This window comes from Sinocyclocheilus grahami, unplaced genomic scaffold (genome assembly GCF_001515645.1).
Source record: "Sinocyclocheilus grahami isolate Dianchi unplaced genomic scaffold, SAMN03320097.WGS_v1.1 scaffold549.1, whole genome shotgun sequence".
Lineage (NCBI taxonomy): Eukaryota > Metazoa > Chordata > Actinopteri > Cypriniformes > Cyprinidae > Sinocyclocheilus > Sinocyclocheilus grahami.
Window position 1 is genome coordinate 876,918 of NW_015505728.1, and position 24,605 is coordinate 901,522.

At 38.5% G+C, this 24,605-nt stretch overlaps 1 protein-coding gene across 1 annotated transcript in view; it reads right to left on the bottom strand.

Moving 5' to 3' along the window:
- Positions 1–1,644: 1,644 nt before the first annotated feature.
- Positions 1,645–24,605, bottom strand: part of LOC107555909 (receptor tyrosine-protein kinase erbB-4-like) — a 236,491-nt gene continuing 213,530 nt past the window's right edge. Inside the window, exons 20-26 of the mRNA XM_016238851.1 lie at positions 15,067–15,222; positions 11,645–11,720; positions 11,320–11,466; positions 9,985–10,082; positions 9,675–9,845; positions 5,879–6,212; positions 1,645–4,581 (exon numbers count right to left, since the gene is read on the bottom strand). Of these exons, the coding sequence (XP_016094337.1) occupies positions 3,890–4,581; positions 5,879–6,212; positions 9,675–9,845; positions 9,985–10,082; positions 11,320–11,466; positions 11,645–11,720; positions 15,067–15,222 (1,674 nt within the window). The 3' untranslated portion in view covers positions 1,645–3,889. The remainder of the gene's footprint in view (positions 4,582–5,878; positions 6,213–9,674; positions 9,846–9,984; positions 10,083–11,319; positions 11,467–11,644; positions 11,721–15,066; positions 15,223–24,605) is intronic.

Consider the following 24,605-nt stretch of genomic DNA (forward strand, 5'->3'; position numbering starts at 1 on the left):
TATAAAATGATTTTTTTTAACTGTGCTTAGTCTACCGATACTTTCTGACTACCTTGCCACATGCAAACTAAGTTCCAGTGAGCATTGCAAAAGAAAATACAAGAAAAGGGGGCACAGCTAATGAGAAGGACCCAAAAGAACAAACCTGTGCTTGTTTGCATCTTTGACACTGCAGATTTCATATGTAAATACACATGATCAGATCAGACACAATAACACTGTAAATTAATTTAATTGTTGGCGTTAAACATTAAGTGCCCTAACATACTGTAAGTACCTTAACGGTAATGTGATCACAGAAACTGAAACGCATTGTATTTTGTAAAACTTATTGCCTCTCTATACTGAAAATATACGATGACATGGTCATTATAAAAGAGCTGTAGGGCTCATTAAAACCTATTAAGGGAATTTTAAGTGCCTAAATCATGGATATTGCAACTAGCTGATAAATATGTTAAAAATGAGGGAGTAAAGCTAAAAAAATTATCAAAGGGTGAATTCACTAAGCACATTTGAATTAGATTTTTGAACTCAAAACGCAACACTTTCTAACCAACCACCCACAGTTCAGTTTAACCAAACACTAAATGTGGCAAAATAGTTTCTGCGCTGTATTTACTGTAAATTAAGTCTTTATTATTTTAGCATACACATGCCTTATGTAAATTGGGTTCATTAATTCATTGGCCTATTACTCTTAACAGAAATCAGGCAGTAAACCTACACATAAACGACATGATCATTAATTGAATGATGGAGAAGAGCATGACAACCAGCACACTAAGCATTTTGAACAGTTGATTCAAGAGTGTTGCACTGAAACTTAGTGAACTCAATCTTCAGATTTTTTAAAGCAATGTTTAAAAAAAAGCAGAACATAAGCCTTCACCAGTATCTTGCTACTCTTGATTTAATAACTATCTTCAAGCCCCTTCAGGTATATATACACAAGTTCATGTCAAGATGTCTTTCACATGTTCTTCTAGATTCTGCTAAATGTGAGTCACCAATGAACAATGTGCAGTGAGACAAAATGTTTGTGCTCCATCCAAACCTCACTTCCTAGAAAGTGGAAATGTTTCCAAAGAGAATGAGTTCCATCCTCTAACAGTCTCTAATTGTGAAAGTCTTCACAAACAGTCACCCTCACATTTCAGGCATTCTTCTCTCTGTATTTTGGCCTAGTTGTTCCTCACTTGATGGATTTAGTAGCTCTTTACCCACCCTGTATTCACAGCAGTTGCTACATATAGATTTAGACACCCAGACTTGCGGTGACATTATCAGTAGCATATGCACGAGGTCCTTGCCTTTAATTAGGCTAAGAGAAGGAAATTATACACAAGAGGGTTTTCATGGAGTTTGTACTTCTTTGGGCTTTTGATAACCCCAACCAGAATCCTTTAAATAACTATGCACTGGATTCATAATAAATACAAGAAAGCTGAATAAAAATATAATTTGGCCTTAGTTCTACACACTGTACTTCATAACTGTTAAACTACTTTCCAAACTCTATAGGAGCTAAAATAAAGCAATTTCAAGTATCAGTTTTGTCCTGTAAAGGTGTCTTATATTATTGTTATAAGTAATCTTAGCATTACTGTGACCCACCTTAAATTCTGCCCTAATTGCATTATATTTAAGAATAAAAGCTTGAGATAAATACTTCAATTAGTAAACATCCGTGTTTGGCAAAATTACTGCGCGCCACTAACATTCCCTGATTTTGTTTCCAGTAGAGAGCCAAAAATGTAATTTGTCAAATCTGTTATCACATGGGAACAGCAATTCCCACAATGAAAAGAATTCTGCTCTATCTTTGTTATGTTCATTAATTAAAGTGCTCCATGTAACCATAAACCTTCATATTCATAAGCACAAAAAAAAACATACAAAGGAAAAAAAAATGATAGAGCAAAACAAACGTATGTGGGCGGGTGGTGTTTGCTATCGTCATGTAGCTATGATTATAATAAATGAGTATTCAATCAGTGCCGTTGGTGTTTAAAACAAACTCATGTGGCTGTGCCAGGCTGTTAAGTGCTATAAAACATCTCCAACCAAGCAACACAACAACATTATTATTCCCCTTAACAGAAAAGCATAGTGACTGGCAGTGTTCAAAACTATACACAATCTAGCCATAGAAACCTGGATGGCGTGGTTTTACCGAAGATGTAGCAAAGTTGTTTTCCACCATTTGAGGAGAACAACATGCCCAAATAAGCTGCGTTATCTTCCTAAATTCCTATCCGTGTAGCTCCATGAGACGCTTCTTATAGAAAAGTCATTATGGGAGACAGTTCAAATGGAGTTGACAGATTTGAGGCAGTCTCATCTCTGACCTCGGGGGCAAATAATCCATTCGTACGCTCTCATTTGTTCCTCATGGTACTGCATGATGGTACTCCTGCCTTCTTGATTTCAAAACGTCCCTCACTGTTGCAGTTTTAATGAACCCAGCTAGAAAAAGCTGCCATCTTAATCGCAAGTCTTGTACATCTTATTGACTCGCATGTGGGTGAAGTTTAAAATAGTTCTAACAGTTTTCCGGCCATATTTAAGAAGAGGAGCCAGGCGTTGTGTGCTGTCGAGTCTTCCGTACAAACCTGGGCCTCTGTAGCTGTGTAAATATCCGTTCAACACTGTACGTCCATCTACATGGATGCTCTTGGTCTCTAGTATTGATTTTAGCTTCTAAAGTTCAAGGTAGACCCAATCTGGGTTTTCGTTCCACACATTAAATGACAAAATAAGGAAGGCTACCTTAAGGTGACAACTTTGTGAGCATACCGATCAATGCTGGCTAGATCAACAATAAAAACTTTATTACAGTAGACTGTTGCAGATCTGCTTTTATGAAGTTATTGATTTTGTGGAGGGCTGCAGTACGGACTCGTTCATATGCGTGCTGATACTGTTCTCAGCGTGGAGCGCTTGTCTTCATCAAGTTGCCTTTACACGTGTAGTTTTACAGGCGTATAATATGGACCGCAGGACTGTTTCCAGTTGGCAATCATTCCAGTCTTACTTAAGAATCAAAAATGAAGAATGGCTCAATAGAAGTAATAAAAAATGCCTTGTTTGAGCAATACATGTGCAGTTGAATTATGCAGATATTTTGAACAGAACATTACACATTGTGTCTTTTGAAGATGTGCCATTCGAGAAGGTGGTGATCAAAGGTCCCAGTTGACACCATGCTGTAATGAACATGTTTTGTTGTATATAACAGCATGTAGTGTACAGGCAGGCCTGTCGCTTACTTTTTTTCAGTCTCAATCAGTAGGCGACATTGAGGACCATTTTGGGCCCTTTTGTCCCAAGGCCCACAACGATATTCCCAATACGATGGATTTGCATACAACACATCTGCCTCATAAAATCATGTATGGAGTGCTAAAATAAACTATGCTATCCGAAGTCATAAATTACAGCAGATCTTATCGTAGCTTCAAAACAAAATCCCAAAACAAGATAAATGATAAACATTTCTGTAATTGCACAAAAGAATGACTCCTCTCTGCTATTGGATCAACCCATGTTGCATGTCAACGTCAGTACTTGCTTTCAATGAGATGAGTGTAGCATCTACCAAATGCTGGGAAGAGTTGGGCTCAGATAGGGGAAACAGGTCTTAATGGTGATTGAAGTGAGGAGAGACAAGCAGGAAGGAGCTTTGATTGATGTTGCCATCTGTGACCAATGCCTCTGGAAGAGAAAATCACTCAAGTGGATCAGTTCCAGGTCATTGGAGGTTGGGTGTTAAATCCAGTTCAGAGAGGAGCGGAGAGATCGGGATGCTGGTGTGAGAGCCAGGGTGAGAACACACTATGACTCTCTCTTTACCTCCAACTTTTCTTGTTTGTCTTGGTCATTGTTGCTACACAACAGTGTTTCTCTGGCGGTAGGGAGGAGGTGGCAACACGGTGCCCGGTTTTAGTGCATACTCGGACAGGTACTCCTGGTTCTCAGCCACGGCGGGTCGGATCCGCCCGTTTTGCCGGTAGAAGAAGCGTGTGCTGCAGTCCTGCAGATACTCGGGGTTGTGGAGAGTGGCCTTGGGGGGAAGACTGTGCTGCCAGTACTCAGGATTGTCAAATGTCTTTTTGGGCTTTATGTCGGCCTTGATGGTCCCGGAGTGAGCGGGATGGAGGGTGTGCATCGGGTGGAGGGGGTGTCCGGGATGGGCAGAGTGGAGGGTGTGGCCTGAGAGGGTGGAGATGCTTTGTTTGCCTTGGTAGAGTGGCTGTGTTGTGACGTGGGCATTGGATGCCGCTGGCTGCATTGTTTGGGAAAGGTTCTGGCTGGTGGAAGTTCCACTATTTGCTGCTGCTGCTACTACTGCTGCTGCTGCTGCCGTGTGCGCCACAGGGACTCCGTTCTTCCTCAATACGTCGTGACTCTTTTCCCCAGAGTTATGGAAGGTGTTGAGGTACAACGGGTCATTGACATACTCATCCTCCACTTTGGGCTGCCCGTTGGAGGTACTGTGGTAACCTCGCTCGAGTGTGTGGACCTCTCCGTTTCTGCGATGGGTGACAAAAGGGTTCTCCTCCACAGGGATGAGATAATCTGCATGAGAAAAGAAAAGAGCTGTCAGAAGAGAGGAGGTTGGCAGGATGAGAACATTGTGGCAGCTAGCGCTCTAAGGTAAAGCCGACTACCATTGATCTCAGCAGGTTTTCTATACAGACTCAACAGGATGCTCTCTGAAGTCCTAGAGTTATAGTAAATCCAAGTTCTTTTCATGAACATTTTTGCTCTATTTGAGAGCAAAATGTTTGAGGTTACAAAGTGTGCTAGTGAGCCCATGACTGTGCAAGAATGAACACAAATTAGCCCAAGATTCAGTAGCTTCTTTTCAAACTGTCCTAAACTCTTAATGTCTTAGCAACTTTTATGAAATTTCAAAGGGATTAATCACTGCTTTGAACCCTAGGTCATGAAAAACTGCTTGATAGTATGTTAAATGCAGCTTTAGTGGGTACTGAGTACTGGTGCAATAGCTAAGCAATTTGAAACAAGAGGCTGGTTGTTTAGCAGGATTCATGTAAGTAAATTAACATGTTAATTTCTTAAAAGATAAAAGTATTTGTCTTGATGCCATGTCAGTCACTTTAGATTAAAGAGTGTAATCTTAATGTAATGTTTAAGAGCAGACAAATTATCACAAATTCTCTCAAAGCTTTTCTCATTAAATATTATGAGCTTTGTAGTCAGAAACTTCTACAGGTTCTATTTAGTTTCAACATTTAAGGAAAAGGCAAAAAGGTCACAGTGATTGCAAATTCTGTCATTCTGTCATCATTCACTGACTTACTTTCTTCTTTAAAAGAGGAAAGAACATATTTTGAGATGTCTCAGTATTTTTTTGTTTATACAATGAAAGTCAGTGGTCTCCACAACTGTTTGGTTTCCAACATTCTTCAAAATATATTTTGTGTTCCATAGTAGAATGTCAATCTTACAGTTGTGCAATCGCATGAGGGTGAGTAAAAGACAGAATTTTTATTTTTAGGTGAACTATCCCTTTTAAAACGACCAGAGTGGATATGGTGAAATTTACACAGATGGACAAGCAGTTATTAAAAAAAGGTTTTGTTCTGTATTTGTTGAGGCAATATTATTAACCTTGTAAATATCAAGAACATAACCCAAATTTACAAAGTGAAATTTCAAAACATGACTACACAGGATTAATTACTAACCACTGGGTAACAACCTAAACAGTGCGAATCATTGAAAAAACACAACCGAAGGTTACAAATGACACTGGATAAATAATGTCAAGTGTAAAATGCATAACATATCTCTATGTGAGCTCCGTTAGATCAATCTCTTCGCTTGCTCCAGTTTATCCTTCCAGTACCTGAGGGCTTTTTGTCCTGCATGGCGCTCATGTATCCATCCTGGTCGGTCTCAGCTCTTGCTCCACGCTCACACAGTATCACAGTTGGATCTGCGCTGTAGCGCTGGCCACTGCTGTCCTCCCCGGTGCTCGCCCTGGGTGAAGCCTTCTTCCTCAGAGTGCCATTACAGCGGCTGTCTTCAAATGCCTCAGAGGATCCCGATGCCCCCTGCTGGATCATAGATTGCTTCTGACCAGAACAGCCTGGGCTGACCGCGGACACAGCCACAACCCGCGGGATAGTGGCCATCATCTCCTCCATGCCGAAGCTGCCGTCCTGGTACGCAAACTGGTTCTGCAGAAACACAAATGAGGCTTTTAGTATCTTCGGCATGATCTATTTCTGTTTGCTTTACAATTAAACACTTCAAGAGAGGCAAATATTTTATGCTAGCGAGGCTCCAAATATTAATACAGTTTATGAGATTTATTGAAAACTTGGCAACAGTGAATGAACAGACGAGTGTGTAGTAACACAGCTCTCCTGATGCAATTAGAAATCTCATCACAATTAAACTATTTGTTTTTTCTTGTTCCTAATCCTCAGACTCTCTCCATATGCCTGTCTTTGTTTCTAGCTCTTGTTGTGAATTTGATTTTCGTTAAGTGCTGTGGCGGCAAGACTGTAGCAAAAAGGCCAAGTACATTTTTAAGGTATAAGATGGTAAAACCATGTTACTATAATACAGTACCATGGTACTAAATGATCACCATATTTCTGCCTTATGGTATTTTAAATGGTTCTTTAAAGCACTTCAGAGAAAACCAAAGGATTTTTGTAAAGCATTTAATTCACTTGATTATTCAAAACAAGATGGTTATCTGACTATTTTTAATCGAATTTGCAACTATAGTGTGATACTCACATGGTAGTACCTAGTACCATAGTACTTTTCTACTGATGCTGTAAACTCTCTGCAGTAATTTTGCAGGTGTTCTGTCTGCTCAGAGAAACACTGGCTATGTCCTCAATTCAGTGTCTGTTTCCTCATTTTCCCTTACCACTGACATTTTCTCTGCTTCTCCACTAACCACAAAACACCCATCTCATCTCTCTTTCTCTGTCCTGTCTTCTCCAGCACCCGTCCATGATGCTGTTTGAACACACTGGAGTTCGTTGTTGTGAATGAAGAGTGCTGCTGGGCAGACCATTACTCTAAAGAAGAGGAACTAAGAGTTGAGACTGTCACAACTAATGTAAAACTATACTTGTGTAAGGAGTGGGCAGTATCATTAAATGCCATATCATGAAATTAGTAATTTTATATCTTTACATATCATAGTAGTTATTGTCTTATAGAAAGTAACTGAAAGTGTATATAAATAAACATGGTAATGCCCATTATTGGATAATCTTGTGAATAAAAGGCTTCAGAAATTTCATTTGAGTATTCAATAAATCAAATTTGCAGTTTACAAGGAATAACCATTATTTTAAAAGTATAAAATAATTTATACAAAGTAAACATGAAAATATAAAGCTTAATAAAGTATTTAATGTTTATGCCAAACCTAAAAAAATTAGCTTTTATCCCAGTATCCCATTAAACATTTACAACCCACTGACCAAGGATGAGCTGAAAGACATGCACAAAAATTTGCTTTTTCCATTATGCTCAAACTTCAAAACATTTTGAGTGGAGTTGAATTTGAGTTAATATTGCAATCCGCTATTTGGGTTATTTGGCAGAAAGCTCAGTTTATACGGCAAACTGCAGGCGAAAGATTTCTGTAATGTTCCAAAGAGGCTCTGAAGGATTGATGTCCCTCATTGATATTCATACCGCTCACTCTCTTTTCTCTCCCAGTTAGACGAAAACAAAACGCAAGTTAGAATGCAAAATGGCACACATGGTTTGCGAACATGGTCCAGGCGAAAAGAGGAAACATTTCATCACACCCACCCCTCCCACACACTCTCACACCCTCGCTAAATCCGTTCTAAGTCCCTGGCAAAGACTGATTGAACCCTGAGATTTTGTCTTGCTAAGTTACAGTTAAGAGCTGTTTGAGATGCATCCCAATCGGTTGTCCTTTCCCATTGCCGCTGCGCACACCAACAGTTAATAACGTGCTCATGGCTGACTAACACAGAGCAAATACCCACTCTGGACTTCCTGTCAATGGGCAAATATCATCTTCACTTTAGTGAGGACCCAGTTATTTACACTGGTATGCCTCTGTAATGAAAGCCCAGGCATGGAGCCTGTTATAGGCACACGTGTATTGAGGGTGATTTTATTTTTTTCCTTCCTCCGCTCTACAGGAAAACCTTAATGCATGTCAAATGCTAAGACAAATTAGCACCTGTAAATAAAAAAAGACTGTGTGAATCTCAGCATTTCAATACCCTTTATCAATAGGGGGGCATTATTGAATTTTGAGACTTCCTTTTCTCATCGCATTCGTGATTTCATATTTCAACGGCAGACAGGTTCGTTCTGGGACAGCGTAGCATCTGTCAGTGCAGGAATGGTGGTCCAGGCTTTCTGGGATGCTCATGTGGGCAGCACTTAATTGGCCAGCAGAGCATCCATCCACTCCAAGGTCAATGTCAGTTAGATGATGGACTCATCTGAAAACTCAATTCAGCCTTAGACAAGCAATAAATAGAGCTTCATGGAGTGAGAACTAAAAGTGCATTAAAATGTAAAAGGTATCCTAAAATATGTAAATATGTGCAAAATACCCAAATGTGGATGCATGATGTATGTTCAATGCATCAACGACCTCTTGTCCTTTGCCTGCTAAAGACATATTTCAATATTTGACAGGACTCGTGCTATCCTGAAGAGTGCCACCTAAGTGAACTGATTCTCTTCAAACTTTTTACCAAAACAGAAATCTAGAGCTTATTATTATTTCCAAGTATTGAGATGAAGTACATTAGATAGGTACATTAAAGAAATGCAAAAATGACAATCCAATGACTTTGAAAGACTTTACACAATTGCATAGACAAAGTACAGTCCGGTTTAGCCACTAAACACTGACTGATTCCAAAGTCCCTTAAGATACATTCAAATTAGGTACTATCGTTCAAAGGATTGGGCTCAGTACGATTTTTAATAAGTTTGAAAGAAGTCTCTTAGGCTCAAAAAGGCTGGATTTATTTGATCAAAATAGTAAAAAGAAAGAAAAAAAAACAGTAATACTGTGAAATATTACAATTTAAAACACATTTTCTATTTTTAATTTTCTATTTTCTTTTTAAATATAATTTAGTTATGTGATGGCAAAGCTAAATTTTCAGCAAAAAGCATTTAATCTTTTCATCATGTTGAAACCATGATACATTTTCTTTCAGGATATTTGATGAATAGGGAGTCCAAAATAATTATTAATAATGTAGATTTTTTTGGTAACAATTTAAAAGTCTTTACTGTCACTTTTGGTAAATTTAATGCATCCTTGCTGAACAAAAAAACATTGGTTACTCCAAACTTTTGAACGGTAGTATATATAAACACCCAAAACAAAAAATGTACAATTATTTTCTTTCAGGTTAGGTCTAGCCAATTCACATTTTGTGACATCAGTCAAAACGCAAGAACTGTTGTGAAGACCAAGCGATGACTTTGCAAACTGGCTCTTTTATGAGGAAGACATGCCTTCCATTACTAGAGCTTCCAAACTGGGCATTTCAATTTACCCCATTCATTGTAATACAAGTGGCCCGTCTCTGCTATACTGTCTCTGACAGAGTGTGGTTTATTAAATGACTCTGCGTGAGTGTGTGATCGGGTAGTACACTCACTCTGTTGGGGTCCATGCGTGATCTGGTTGTGTATGCCAGTGGAGGAATACTGAAGGTTTGTGGCACCAAATACTCCTCGGCATCCATCAGATCCTCCAGTTCCTCCTCATCTAGCAGACTCTGGAAGAACTTACTGTCATTGGGGCTGGGCAGCTTCATGCGGTCGTCCCCCTGACACAGAGAGCATCGGGCTTGAGATATCATGAAACAAGACTTTATGACGCTTATGTGTTTTATTTATCATTTGTTCTTTTATTTTATTATTGTACAGCACATCATGGCCACTTGAGCCCAGCAGTGAGGCTCTTACCTGGATGACTAGGTAACGTTGTGGATCTCTTGCCATTCGGCTGAACTCTGCTGCAAGCTCCTTAAATCTGGGTCTGCTGTCTGCATCTATCATCCAGCCTGGAGGGACACGCATAGCACAACTTCAGTCAGCAAAGTAGAACACAACGGATAAACAATGCTGTGAGCTTTCTGTACATTTAATAGAAGGTTCTGGCTTCAGCATCTGCGAAATGCTGACAAATACCAAAGAAATAATTTTCCCTCTATTTTTAAAACAATAGAAAATGTGTTTAAAACAACGCACATAACAATATGCTGATAAGTTGATAAGTTCATCCGCCTAGAACAGTAGAGCGCATTAACAACTCAAATAACATATTTTATACAGAGCAATTCAAATAAGCGATTTAACAAAACTGCAAGCTTCATATTTCTGCAGTGAAATTCTCTGGAATTAACTTACTTTCATGGTAAGTTCTGTAAACATATTTCTGTCCCAATATTGTTTCCGGGTCGAAGCCTCTACTCTGTTTCAAGTAAGAACACATCTCAATAGCTGTTTAGTTCATGGCTCACAATGTCCCAGACACCAGTATTTTAATTATTCATAAAAGATGAATCACGGTATGGCCAATAAAGATTTAGGTCTGGCAATAAAGGTTTTAATCATGTTTTTTTTTGTGTAGTACTACAGCACAATGTTAGCACCGTTTGTTGTTTGCTTTTCATTTATTTTAGTACAATTTATAAACTATTTTCGAAAATAAATATTTTGAATTAGCTTTTTATTTTCGGTTTCTTTTTAGTTTTAGTATTTTTGTTATTTTTTATATTTATTTTTATTTCAGGTTCAGTTTTGGTAATTATTATAGTTTAACTTTTTAATTTTTAAAAAGTTTCCTCCGCAGCATATCTAATTTTTCTTTTTCATCAGATATTTATATTGTATTTTATTTTAGTTTTATTTCAATTAGCAATTCTAATAGTTTTAGTTTTAGTTAACAAAAACAACACTGTTATTTAGGATCTGAAGGAACATTTGTAAACACTTGACGTCAGACTGATCAACAGGCTGAGAGAAAAACAGCTGTACTGAACAACTGTGTCACAATAAAAACATTAAATCATGTTGATGCATTTTAAATGTCTTAATTAATAACCTACAATTTCTTATTGATAATTATGTAGCAGCTTACTTATACACAACAGGATTCAAAGGTCACTGACCTACAGTATAAACGCAAGGTTTCCTTAGCTGACCTGCTTGAACACTAAATAAAAACTTCTACCATGATGTGTCATGGGTGTGAAGAAAAAAATATTTGGGATGAAAATTTGTGCAAAGCTCCCTTACATTTGACCATGACCATGTAGACGTCAATAGTGCAGATGGGAGGTTGAGGAAGCCTCTCTCCTTTCTCCAGCAGGTCAGGAATCTCTCGGGTTGGGATTCCATCATACGGCTTTCCTCCGAATGTCATCAGCTCCCAGATAGTCACTCCTGGAAAAAATCCAATAAACATCAATTTAAAAGCTTGTAGGCATGTGTTGAGACTGTCGTGTCGGTGTTTGTCTGATTCATACAGAGTCTAACTGCACGAAAACACTTGAAATTAGACTTTAAATAAGATAAGTTACATTTTACTGAGGCAATTAACTGCAATTAAGGCTCATCTCACCGTAACTCCATACGTCACTCTGATGGGTGAATTTCCTATAGTGGATGCACTCCAAAGCCATCCATTTTATAGGCATCTGACAAAACAAGAGGGAACAGTGGATCATGTTGAATAAAAAATACACAATGATACAGTACATGAAAATGTAATAAAGTAAATAAATAAAAATAAAATAACACTCATCAAGTGAGCACAGCAAGTACTGCTTTATTGTTTATTTACGCAACTTGACAAAGTTTCTTCAAAGCTTACATTGCTAAAACCAAACCTTATCACAGAATCATGCATTATATATTAAGTCTGGAAAGTTAATATTTCAGAAATGGAATAATCAGTGATATCTGATTCTTTTCATCTTTTGCTATTGGAAGAAACAGGTTGGGCTAAATATGTGTGCAGTGCTGCTCGGCATCAAACCACGCTAAAGCTTTAGAGTTTTTCCTCTGTGGGAGAACAAACATGGTTGATTTAAAAAGGTAGATGGTTGGAGCTGAATAGAACAGAGTCCCAGGGTGCTCTATTCTGGTACAGCACAAAGAGGGAGATTCAGATGGATAAGATGGAACGTGTACATGAAGTGAAGTGCAGGAAAAGGACACAGCTGCAGGTGGGTGGAAGTTTGTTTGAAATGAAAAGGTGCAGAGAGGATGGAAGAGTGACTCAATCTTAGGGTAGGTTGGTTACCAGGGTGTTGCTATGCTTTTGCTATGTTTTTTTTTAAAGTTATTTCTAGTGCGTTGCTATTGGGTTAATTGGGCTTACTAGTTCTGGGTGGTTCCTTACTGATGAAAGATAAAAGTCAAATTATATTTCTTATTTAGGGTATGGCTTTAGTGGCAATAAATAAATACATATATTATTGAAAAACTTTAAAACTCTATAGTAAATACCTGATAATTGGTTTAATGTAAGTTTTACAGTGAAAAACTGTAAATGGTTTAACATTACATGTAGTTTCACTATAAAATACTGTCAGATGTATGTTTTTTGCAAGTAAAAATGTTCACGTTTTGTTATGTTCCTGCCTTATGTTAAACTGCTTTAAATTACTTTTTTTCCACATCAATCTACACTCCATACACCATAATGGTAAAGCAAATTTATTAAAAATAAAAAACTTAAATGATTCCATTGCATTATCTGGGACAGTTGAAATTTAGCTCAGGAACATACATATTGCTTGTAGATGTCACTACACTTTGAGTGAAGTTAACCTGTGGCAAATTCAATTGAATGGGAAAAATTTGGAATGGCACACACGTCTTAATAAAAGGTCTAACATCTGATAATGCATATCAGAGCAAAAGCCAAGCCCTGAGGTCAAAATAACTGCCTGTAGAGCTCAGAAACAGGTTTGTGTCAAGCCACACATCTGGGGGAAGAGTTCAGGAAAAAATTCTACTTCACTGAAGGGTCACAGAAGTATGTAGTATCTATTACCCTTAATGGAAGAAGTTTGAAACAACCAGAACTGTTCAAACTGAGCAACTGATGGAGAAGGGCTTTGGTTAGTGTGGTGACCAAGAACCTGACAGTCACTCTAGTTGAGCTCCATGATCATATATGCAAATTGGAGAAATCTACAGAAGGACAAACATCACTGCAACACTCCACCAATCTGGGCTTTATGGCGGTGTGGCAAGACTCAATCCTCTCTTCAGGTAAGACACATGAAAACACACTTGGAATTTGCAAAAAAGCACCTAAAGGACCCTCAGACTGTGAGAAACAAGATTCTCTGGTCTGATGAACCTCAATTCCAAGCATCATGTTTGAAGGAAACCAGGCACTGCTCATCAGCTGCAGAGTACCATCCCAAAAGTAAAATGTGCTGGTAGCAGCCTCATGCTGTGGTTCAGTGTTTTACAGCGGCAGGGACTGAGGGACTCATCGGAGTAGAAGAAAAGCTCAATGCACCAAAATACTGAGATAGCCTTAATGAAAACCTAGTCCAGAGCATTCAGAACCTTAAACTGGGCAGAAGGTTCACCTTCCAACAGGACAATGACCTTAAGTACACAGCAGGAGTCAATTATAGACAACTCTGTGAATGTCCTTGAGTGGCCCAGCCAGAGCCTGAGCTTGAACCCAATCAAATATTTCTGGAGAAACCTGAAAATGTGCATCTGCCTCCATCCAACCTGACAGAGCTTGAGAGGTGAAGAGGTCAGGAGAAGAATGGCAGATAATTGCCAAATGCTGAAGAGCAAAGTTTGTCGCATCAAACAAAAAAGACTTGAGACTGTAAAGGTGCTTCAGCTAAATATTTAGTTACGGGTATGAATACTTATGCAATGCACTTATTTCAGTTTTTTATATTAAATAAATTTACGAAGTTGTGACAGTTCTGTTTTTGCTTTGTCAATATGGTGTATGGAGTGTAGATTGATGTGGAAAAAAGTAATTTAAAGCAGTTTAACATAAGGCAGAAACATAACAAAATGTGAAATAAATGAAGGGGTATGAATACTTTCACAAGGCACTGTATGTATTGTAAACAGTAAAAGGACATTCCCAGTATATTTTAAACAAATAGTTTTGTTTCTTCTCATTTTTGTAACCACTAATTTACATTAGGGTGTTTTGTTAAACGTTTGATGTTATTTAGTTTATTGCATTATTTTAGTGTAATGTGTTACAGTGACAGTGTTTTGTCTTTGTGTGTTTGACCCTGTGAATTGTTTATATGAGTACTGGCCATGTTTTATGGAAAGGCCTTTTACAATAAACTCTGAGTCATCATGTGGCTTTATATTTTAATACCTGCATTATTATGGTGGTTATAAGTACATTTCAAGGCAAAAGGCTGATTTTGATATATTAACATAGTCACTTAATGAAAAATAGTGCCTATATATTTTATAAATGGTAAAATATACAGGTACCAATATGCTATACTGTAATACTTGAAACACTGCATTTTCTTTTTAGAATGAATTTGCCTTTTTTTTTTAAATCAAAACAGGATTGATTGATTGATTCATTTATTTTCATTGTTGGATTTCTCCTTCAATGAAAAGCAGAAATCCTTTGCCCATTTCATCATGAGGCAAAATCTTTAAATCTGATCACTCAGAAAAATAAAAGCACATATTTCATACTGTCTAACTAGTCTGCATTTACTCTGGTTTTGATTAGTCGTGTAAAGTGTGCACCAACATGATCCTTTAGAACCTGTGAGTTTTTGAATGTGTGCAGAGTGAAACCTTCTGTTTTGTAGTGTACATTTGGCCTTAGCAAACATTGTTAATTAGCCTGTCATTAGAGGCTGTGTTCTAAAACCCAGGGATGAATGTTAAGTGCAGCACATTTCTTGATTACTCAAAGCATTGTTGCTCCAACACACAGAGCACTTATAAAATTATGTTATGCAAACAAGTCAGTGCGTGCCCTTTGTCTTGTTGGGGTCATGTGACACTGACCTTGCCCCCGTCTGCATTGTATTCCTTCTCATCTGCATCCAGAAGGCGAGCCAGACCGAAGTCAGTGATCTTTATATGGTTGGGTGACTTCACTAGGACGTTCCGAGCAGCCAGATCCCTGTGCACAAGTCTCCTGTCCTCCAAGTACATCATACCCTGCATCAACACACACACACACACACATAGACTTTTTTTAAATCATCATCAATTACAGTGACAGAAATTTAACTGTTTGATTGTGTGACAATCAAAATCATCATCAACGCTAATAATAAGCATGATGATACCATCTCACAATCTAATCAAAATCATTAAAAGCTAAAATAATTTGAATAATACTGGTTACATCTACAGTACTTCATTTTACATATTACTGGTTAAGAAAATGTATATTACATATAATGTAAATTCAGTCTGGATATTTTTTTGGATAGTTTTTCCCCCCACAGTACTACTGCCCAATTATATTACAAGCTGCCAGTTGTATCTTGAGTGTATACACCAAAACTAATTGGTGCTATTTTAGTATTAGTTATATACTATTATAGTATTTTTGATATTTTGAATGGGCTTTTATTTTTATAATTTCAGTTTTCTTTTTTTTTTCTTTTATTATTTACTTCAGTTAATTGCCAAAGCAACATTTCTAATTCCAAGTTTTCCTTTTTCATCTAATATGTATATTTTATTTTGTCTTTATTTCAATTACCGTTATTTCAATCATTTTTCTTTTTATTTTAGTTATATATAATCAATTTCCAACAACAATGAACAATTATGCTTCTAACATAAAAGAGGACAATATTTCAGTTGAACAAACTAATTTTGATATTCACTATCTTATTTACAGTATTATTTACTTAATGTGCTTAAATAAGGTCTACTGCAAAACTACAAGATATTACTGCACAATACACATTTAAATTCATATGATACCATCACTATCTTTCATAAGCTAATTCTTCATGTATTCCTGCATGTGTTGGCATGATTAAATGAAGATTCATTATGAGGAAGAGTTTGTAGCCTTAAAATTAAATGGTGAGGAAGAAGGCATTAGCAGTAAAATCAAAGTTTGTTTGTTCTACCATCACTTTCAAAGACATTTTGTGGAGGGATTACAGTGGAAAAAAGTCACAGTATTATTAATGGAGATTGTTCACATTGATAAGCGATGAGTCTCTTCTCAGGCGTGGCCGTGTATCGCAAAACAATGAAAACTCCAGACATCAATTTTCTGGAGGAGCGAACAATGCATGTAATCGATTTAAGTCCAACCTGCAGCGTGGAGGCCTTTCACAGGGCCGCAATCCGTTCACAAGAAAACAGCCTCTCTACTTTTTCTTTAACAGGGCTTTCAAGTGCCCTTCAGCTGGTGGCTGGATGAAATTTAAATCTTAATGTGATTGGTGGAGAGGTAAGGACAGCTTGTGGCAAAATGGTTTTACTAAGAAAGCGAGATAGTGAGAGCAAGCTTGTAAAAGTGGGGAAATACAATTTGAGAGGTCCAGTGTAGCCCATCACAGGTGCTCTCTGAGATGAGAAGACTCCGTCTGTCATCACAGAAAGAGTCTGGTTATAAGCGCTTTTAATATCAAATAGCTGTGAGAATTTATTCATAGGAGGAAAGTGTATTACATCACCTGTAAAGCACCATGTTGCTGTTGCTATAGACATAGATGCATCGGCAATGCATCATATACTGGATGAAATCCTTGTAGTGCATTTATTTTTATAGGGAACTGAAGAGAAATATCAACAGATTTGACTATTTCTGGAAGAAAAAAAAAATCTTTTTTTGCAAGATAGTTGAAAAATATTTTTTATGTATTCATGTGCAGTTCTTTATTTTGCAGATTACTGGTTAAGTAAATTTGTATAATATTTCATAACATAAAATGAATCAGTTATTTTATTATTTTATTAATAAATAAAAATAACTATTTGTAATTGAAATAAAACCAGAATAAAATATAAATACTGAATGGAAAAAAATATAAGTAAAAATATAAATATAAAAATATAATAATTATTATTATTATTTCAATTATTTCAATTAGTTCTGTGTTTAGTTAACAAAAACAACACTGAACCTAATTGATGGTTATCAGAATATGAACAATTGTGCGGTTAATATAAAACTAGAAGTTACAGAGTTCTTCTGTATTTCAACTGAACAAACTCATTTTATGATATTCAGTTTTTGTTATCTTACTATTTACTTAGTTATTAATATTCTAAATAGGTTTAGAATCAGACTACAAATTATGCAAAAATCTTAGATTTGTGATTCCACAGGCATTTCTTATCATCTTGTTGCTGAATTGCTTGTATCCACTGTAGTCTTCAATGGACTTTTTAAATTTAAATGACTGGAGATAAAAATCTGATTTTCTGCTTTTATTTGAAGTGCAAAACAACTTTCCTTTATAAAAATAGCCAAATCTGCTAGATATTCTTCTCATTTTCGATTGTATCTATTCTAATCAAATGGGTACATGTCAAACCTGAGTGAGAGCTCAATTCTAATTTGGAACAAACCAGTGACACATAAAACGTATAATGAATGAGGAAAGTGGCTCGCTTTGCAGCACGTCAACAGTCTAGACTCATGACTTGCAGCACAGTCAGATCTGAGAGTGTGTTTTCCACTGTACTTATTAACACGATGGCAGCCGCAGCTCTGAAAGAGAAATCCACCAATTTAAAATGAGCTGAGAATATGAGTGAATCGGCTGGAAATGAAGAAAGGGGTTTATTTCAACCGCATTCAAATGGGTTTGGGTTAAGATGGGAAAGAGGATGATCTTCACTAACAAGAGTAAAAAAAGACTAATAGGTTGCTCAGACAATTCTTATGTCATGAAACAAGTATCCTTTACCGAAACCAACTAAGCTGCCTATAGAGGCAGGTTTCTAAGGCATTGTTTTCTTGGCATCTTAATTATGCTTCCTACTAAGATTCCTCATTATGGCCTTTGTAACAAAGGGACTCCCAGAATGCACTGTGATTAAAACAGTAGGAAATAAATCCAGTATGCCATTATATTATCATATTATATCCATTTTAAATATACATAATTCATTTAATACTGAAAGAAAAATATGGACAGTCTTTGCATTCAAATCTTCATCCAACACAAGCCAACCTAATGTGCCTCCCACAGTAAAAAGTGACTGTGGTTCTAGTTAGTGTAGTAAGGCCACATGAGGGTAGTGTGAATGGGATTTGTAGAAGATAATAAATTAAACAATAAGCTCTTAATGTCCCTCAGGGGTCGGTATCCAGTCCAATGGTGCTACTAAAGGGTTGAATAAGAAATGCTAATCTGCCTGCTTTGAAATACACACATATCTGCAGAACTGTCAAGAAGGAGGGAACAATTCTCTTTATGCCATGCGTTTGCAATCTTTTCCCAGCAAGCAAATGTAATCTGAGGTAATAGTGTGGGGATTACACCCTCTGTGCCTGCTGAAGGAAAAAAAAATCACTTCCTCCTCTCCATACACACCCATAACCACATTTCACAGGACTGTATCACATCTAGACATACACTACTGTTCAAAAGTTTGGGGGCTGTAAGATTTTTAAAAATAAATTATTGCTTTTATTCAGCAATTGAATTGATTGAAAGTGACAGTAAAAACGATTATAATGTTACAAAAGACTTCCATTTCAATTAAATCCTGTTCTTTTGAACTTTGATAAATGTTTCATAGTTCATACAAAAATATTAAGGAGCACAACAGTTTTCACTGATAATAATAAATGTTTCTTGAGCACCAAAGCAACATATGAGAATTATTTATGAAAGTTAATTTGACATTAAAGTATCAGCCGGATGGGTGAGTGGAAGCAGCGAGAACTCAAGGTGCAGGAAGAATGGGTCTTTTATTAATTAAATAAATAAAAACCACAACAAAAACTACCCCAAGGGGGAAAAACAGGTAAGCAGGCAGGCCAGGACAGAGCACTTTCAAGGCAAGACGAACATACCACACACACTCAAGAAATACTCACTGACATAAAACAACGAAATAGCACAGGACTGCAGACACCAGGAGAATAAATAGCGAGACAAACGTGGAGGTTAACGAGGGAGACACAGGTGGAATAACTGAAACTATAATGAGATAAGAAGGGCGGGGTCAGACAATACACAGGAGAGCACATGGCACCAACAAACACACAACAAGCCATGTGCTCAAACAAACCCACAGTGACATCTGGTGGCCAACAAGGGCACACCAGCAGAACTGTGACAGATTCCAGATGCTCCACATACTAAATCAGAAAACAAAATGTCTAGGAGGGAGGTGGACAGGAGGCGGATCAGGGGAGGGATGGTATGCCAGGCCCGAGTGGCAGAGCATGCGGAGCTGAAACCCTCCAGGGCGGAGCATGCAGAGCTGAAACCCTCCAGGGCAGAGCTGAAGCCCTCCAGGGCAGAGCTGAAGTCCACCACAGCCTCTCAGAGAAGGCTGAAGTCCTCCACGGTAGTGCAGAAGACCACCACAGCAGAGCAAGCATGACTGAAGATCCCCATGGTGGAGCTGGCGACCACCATATTGGTGCAAGTGGGGCTGAAGACCACCAAAGTGGCACTAAAGACCATCAAGGCAGCGCAGGCAGAGTTCTTAACCACCATGGTCGAGCAGACTCATGGGTAGGAGTAGGCTCTCGGACTGGAGCGGATTCCTGAGTGGAATCTGAAGGCTCCTGGACTGGAGCAGGTTCTTGAGTGGACTCTGTAGCGGCCTCCATGGCTGAGACAAGAAGAGCGGGCTGCTCAGTGATGGCCTTCGTGGCAGCAGCAGTGAAATCGGGTGGCTCTTTAGTGGCCTCCATGGCTGAGATAAGGAGAGCGGGCTGCCCAGTGATGGCCTTCGTGGCGGCAGCAGTGAAATCGGGCAACTCTGTAGCGGCCTCCATGGCCGAGACAAGGAGAGTAGGCTGCTCAGTGACCTCAGAAACCACCGAACATAGGAGCACCTGAGTCAGGTCCTCCAGGGACACTGGACTAGGGACCACCGGAGTTGGGTCTTCCAGGACCACCAAACTTGAGACCCCTGCAGTGATGCCAGCTGCTTGCACTGACAATAGAGGTGGGTCCGCCAAACTGGAAACTAGTCTCAAACACCTTGGGCCCCCCTTGTGAAGAGGTTCCTGACTAGCAGCCATTTTGTGGAGAGGCTCTGGAAAGGCAGCCTTCTTGAGAAGAGGCTCTGAACCGGCGGCCATCCTGTGACGAGGCTCTGGACTGGTGGCCTTTTTGTGACGAGGCTCTGGACTGGCGGCCATCTTGAGAAGAGGCTCTGAACTGGCCGCCATGTCAGGATGAGACTCTGAAATGGTGGCCATGATGGGAAAAGGCACCTCTGACTGCCTCCCGTTGTGGGCTAGAAAGTCCACAAACACCCCAAAGGACAGGTGCTCCGTGCCAAACCTCCTCCAGGTGCTGATGGGCTCATCAAGGGCATAGGAAAACAGGTTCTTGAGAGCCATATCGTTGTAGTTCAGCCCCTCTGCAGCACTCCCGAACTCCTTAGCAATTTCCCTCAAGTCAGCCCCCTGTTGACGCAGGGAACTTAGTTTTGCTACCTGAAGCATGTGTTGGTAGAGGGGGCTACAGGTATTGGAGGCTGGTAACTGGATTGAGCCCATTCTCCGCTGAGTTCTCATGTGGCTGTTTCGTTCTGTCACCGGACGGGTGAGTGGAATAAGCGAGAACTCGAGGTGCAGGAAGAATGGGTCTTTTATTAGTAAAAAACAAAAAATAAAACAAAACCACAACAAAAACTACCCTGAGGGGGAAAACCAGGCAAGCAGGCAGGCCAGGACAGAGCACTGCAAGGCAAGGCAAGATGAACATACCACACACACAACAAATACTCACTGACATAAAACAACGAAACAGCACAGGACTGTAGACACCAGGAGAATAAATAGGGAGACAAACGAGGAGGGTAACGAGGGATCACAGGTGGAGTAACTGAAACAATAATGAGATAACAAGAAGGGCGGGGTCAGACAATACACTGGAGAGCACATGGCACAAACAAACACACAGTGACATCTGGTGGCCAACTCTGCAGCACTGTGACACTAAAGACTGGAGTAATGGCTGCTGAAAATTCAGATCTGCCATCAAAAGAATAAATTACATTTAAAAAAATCATATAGAAAATTCACATAATACATTCGCATAATAATAATATTTTACCAATATTATAATAATAAAAGATAGGGATGCACCGATACCACTTTTTCCAGTACTCGCCCAATACGATACTTTTATTTTTTGTACTTGCCGATACCGAGTAACGATACCAATATTTTTATTGCATTTGTACATTTTTTAAATATTGGGTACAGAAACCAAAAGAGTATGTATAATGTTAGTTGGTTAACTTCATTTATCAAATAGATACAGTCAAACCAAAATTTATTCAGACACCTTCAACATTTCTCACATTATCACAGTTTATTCGCTATAGTTTAGAAAACGGTAATAAAATTTGACAAGAACTCAGAGTTAAACTGTGTCAGAACAAATTCAGCTTGATAATGTCAGATACCTTTGATAGAAAGGTATGTAATAGATTACAATCAACCAAAAATTAGACAGCTGTTAGTATGACAGTATCCTCACTTACATAAATTAACTATAGTGTCCTGCACCCACTAGTAAAAAAAATATATCAAAAATGAGATCTGGTCTCTGAATCACTTTTGGTTTGACTATATCCTTTGGTTATTTTCACACTTAATTATGCCCATTAAAATGTATTTTACAAGTTTTTGTTACTTTCACTGTTAATTTTTTTGCTCTGTGGTACATCGTCTTTAATAGCATTAGAGCTGCTCCATTGCAGCAGCTTAGTACTGTAATCACGCGCTTTGCTGTAATAATGTAGGGAACCACTCGTTATAAATCTCCTAACTGTGATATTTTCAGAAATAGAAGTCGCGTTTTTTCATCTGAAACGTGCTGTGATTTATATTCCAAAGCCACTCATATAATGCAGAAACACTCAAGCAAGCAAAACGCGCAATGCGCACACGTATTTGTACTGGTGCAGAATGAGAGGACAGTAGTACAGTCTAGCGCATTTCACACAGGCTGCTAGATTCACTTTCGCCAGAAAGTCGTGTATGCCTAAGGTTGAAAATAAATGATGTTTATAGTTAATTATTCATATTTCCCATGAGCTGATTCGTTACAAGAGTCTTATTTTTACATAAAGCATATATGATCATCTTTAAAATTTCAAATCACTTAGGAAATAAAAGTTATGATTATAATGTTAGCGGAGGAAAATAACTTAAAGCAAAGCATTGCATACTGTAGATGTGTGTAGATTTCAAGTTTTCCTTTCTCTTTGGAGTGTTACAAGCTGATTGTGCATAGATAAGATCCCTGAAGTTGCAAAGACTAAAGTCTCAAACCCAAAGAGATATTCTTTATCAAAGTTAAGACTCTGCCACGCCCCTCTAAAACGGCTCGTTCTAACATGCCCCCACATATCTACCTCACTATGTGGAAATATTAGCATAATGCCGCCCAAATGTGCACACAAAGAAAGAAGGCATGGTTTCAGTAACCACCATTTATATTCCAAAGCCACTCATATAATGCAGAAACACTCAAGCAAGCAAAACGCGCAACGCGCACACGTATTTGTACTGGTGCAGAATGAGAGGACAGTAGTACAGTCTAGCGCATTTCACACAGGCTGCTAGATTCACTTTCGCCAGAAAGTCGTGTATGCCTAAGGTTGAAAATAAATTATGTTTATAGTGAATGCCCATATAGATGGTGTTATTTTTACGATTTGGTTTTAATCCAAATGATGCGTGCTAAGTGAGTGAACATCAAAGATCACACACAACAGAAGTGCGCTCTCTCTCTCTCTCTCTCTCTCTCTCTCTCTCTCTCCCTACCGCTAAGTAACTTGTGCATTGTTTTACTTACTTGTTTTTTATATATCCGACCGAACTACAAACTTTCCAGTGATGTCTGTGAGAAAGGTATATTCACTCGACAAGCTTGCGCATCTGCACCGCCGCGCGCTCAATCCACTCAACGTGCTTTGTTTATCAGCTCGCGCACATCAGCTATACAGGCATTAATACTGAATGTTTAACGTTATATGCATTGCATACATATACTTCGTAGTAGACATCCTTAACTCCATTCTGCTGTCTGTTGTTCTGTTGTCTGTGTTTCTTTGTCTGAATATGGCACTTATCACATGCTGTGTGGTATCGGCGTTTGGTATCGGGGCATTTTAACGAGTACGAGTACGAGTACAGGAGCTCAGTATCAGCCCGATACCGATACTGGTGCATCCTTAAATAAAAGAATAAGCAAAAAATAATTATTTAATATACTGTATATATATCTTACACACTCCAAACTTTTGTGTAAGGGATCTTAAAAAAAAATTTTTATTTGAAAATGTATTTGTTTATTTGAAAACACATTTATGGGCCGTTTCCAGTCTGTTCACTGTTTCTATGATGTACTGTATAAACTGACAAGACTGATTTAAAGAAACACTTGTGCACATACAAAAACCAGACACATTCACAAAATGACAGGCCTCTGAAGCAAACATGAACAAACACAAAGGAAGTGACAATCAAGAACAAATGACCATGACTGGCAACCATTCTGTTGCCTTCCTCCTTCCTTCTGCATGCACTGCAGCATGTCTCACCAAAGACATGGACTTAAGAGCTTTTCAAAGATTAATGAGCCTACATTAACATTAATCGTCTATCAAAATGCAATTATCTTTGCGTTTGCTGAGCTGAGGTAGAGAGGAGGGAAATGTACATTTCAGGGTAAATAATCTTGACTTGTGCGCAGCTGTACCTGCAGACGGAGAAAGTGCTTGCTTGTACCACAAAAAAGTGATTATGTCATACTGGCATGGCTTTTCAAGAGTGTAGCGTCTGGACCACTCAAACACACAATATATATTTTGTTAGCTAGATTTAACAAATACTCTGTAACACCCCAGGAAGCCGAACAGGCCCCTGGTTCCTTGGTAACCCTGACACCCGATACATTTCATATGCAAATTACCATGCTTTCAAACAAAGGGCCATAAAAATGCCCCAGTATCTCAGAACTCCCACTTGAGATTCCAGACTTCCTCATTGGACAACCCCATCTTGAGAGGTGTGAATCTTTGCAGGCTTTAAAAGGCCGCACTTCATGTGACCCGCCCAGTCGTCGGTGATTCTGTTAGGTTTCGATAAGACGCTCCAACGCTCCAGAACATCCTAAGCTCGTGCCAGGCTTCGGCCTTGTCCTTTCCATTCATCAAGATCCTCTGACTCAAAACTGGTTCTTTTCATTGACCAACTTCAGCAAAGATCAACTGGAAACTTCAGATTACATCAAACCTCTCTTTCAGACAGATGAGACATGCAAGTATCAAACTTAGTCTTATTAATTAGGTATCATTTGCACCTTTTTACAAAGGTGTGTTTGAACTAAGAATCTGACGTATCCCTCAGGTGTAGA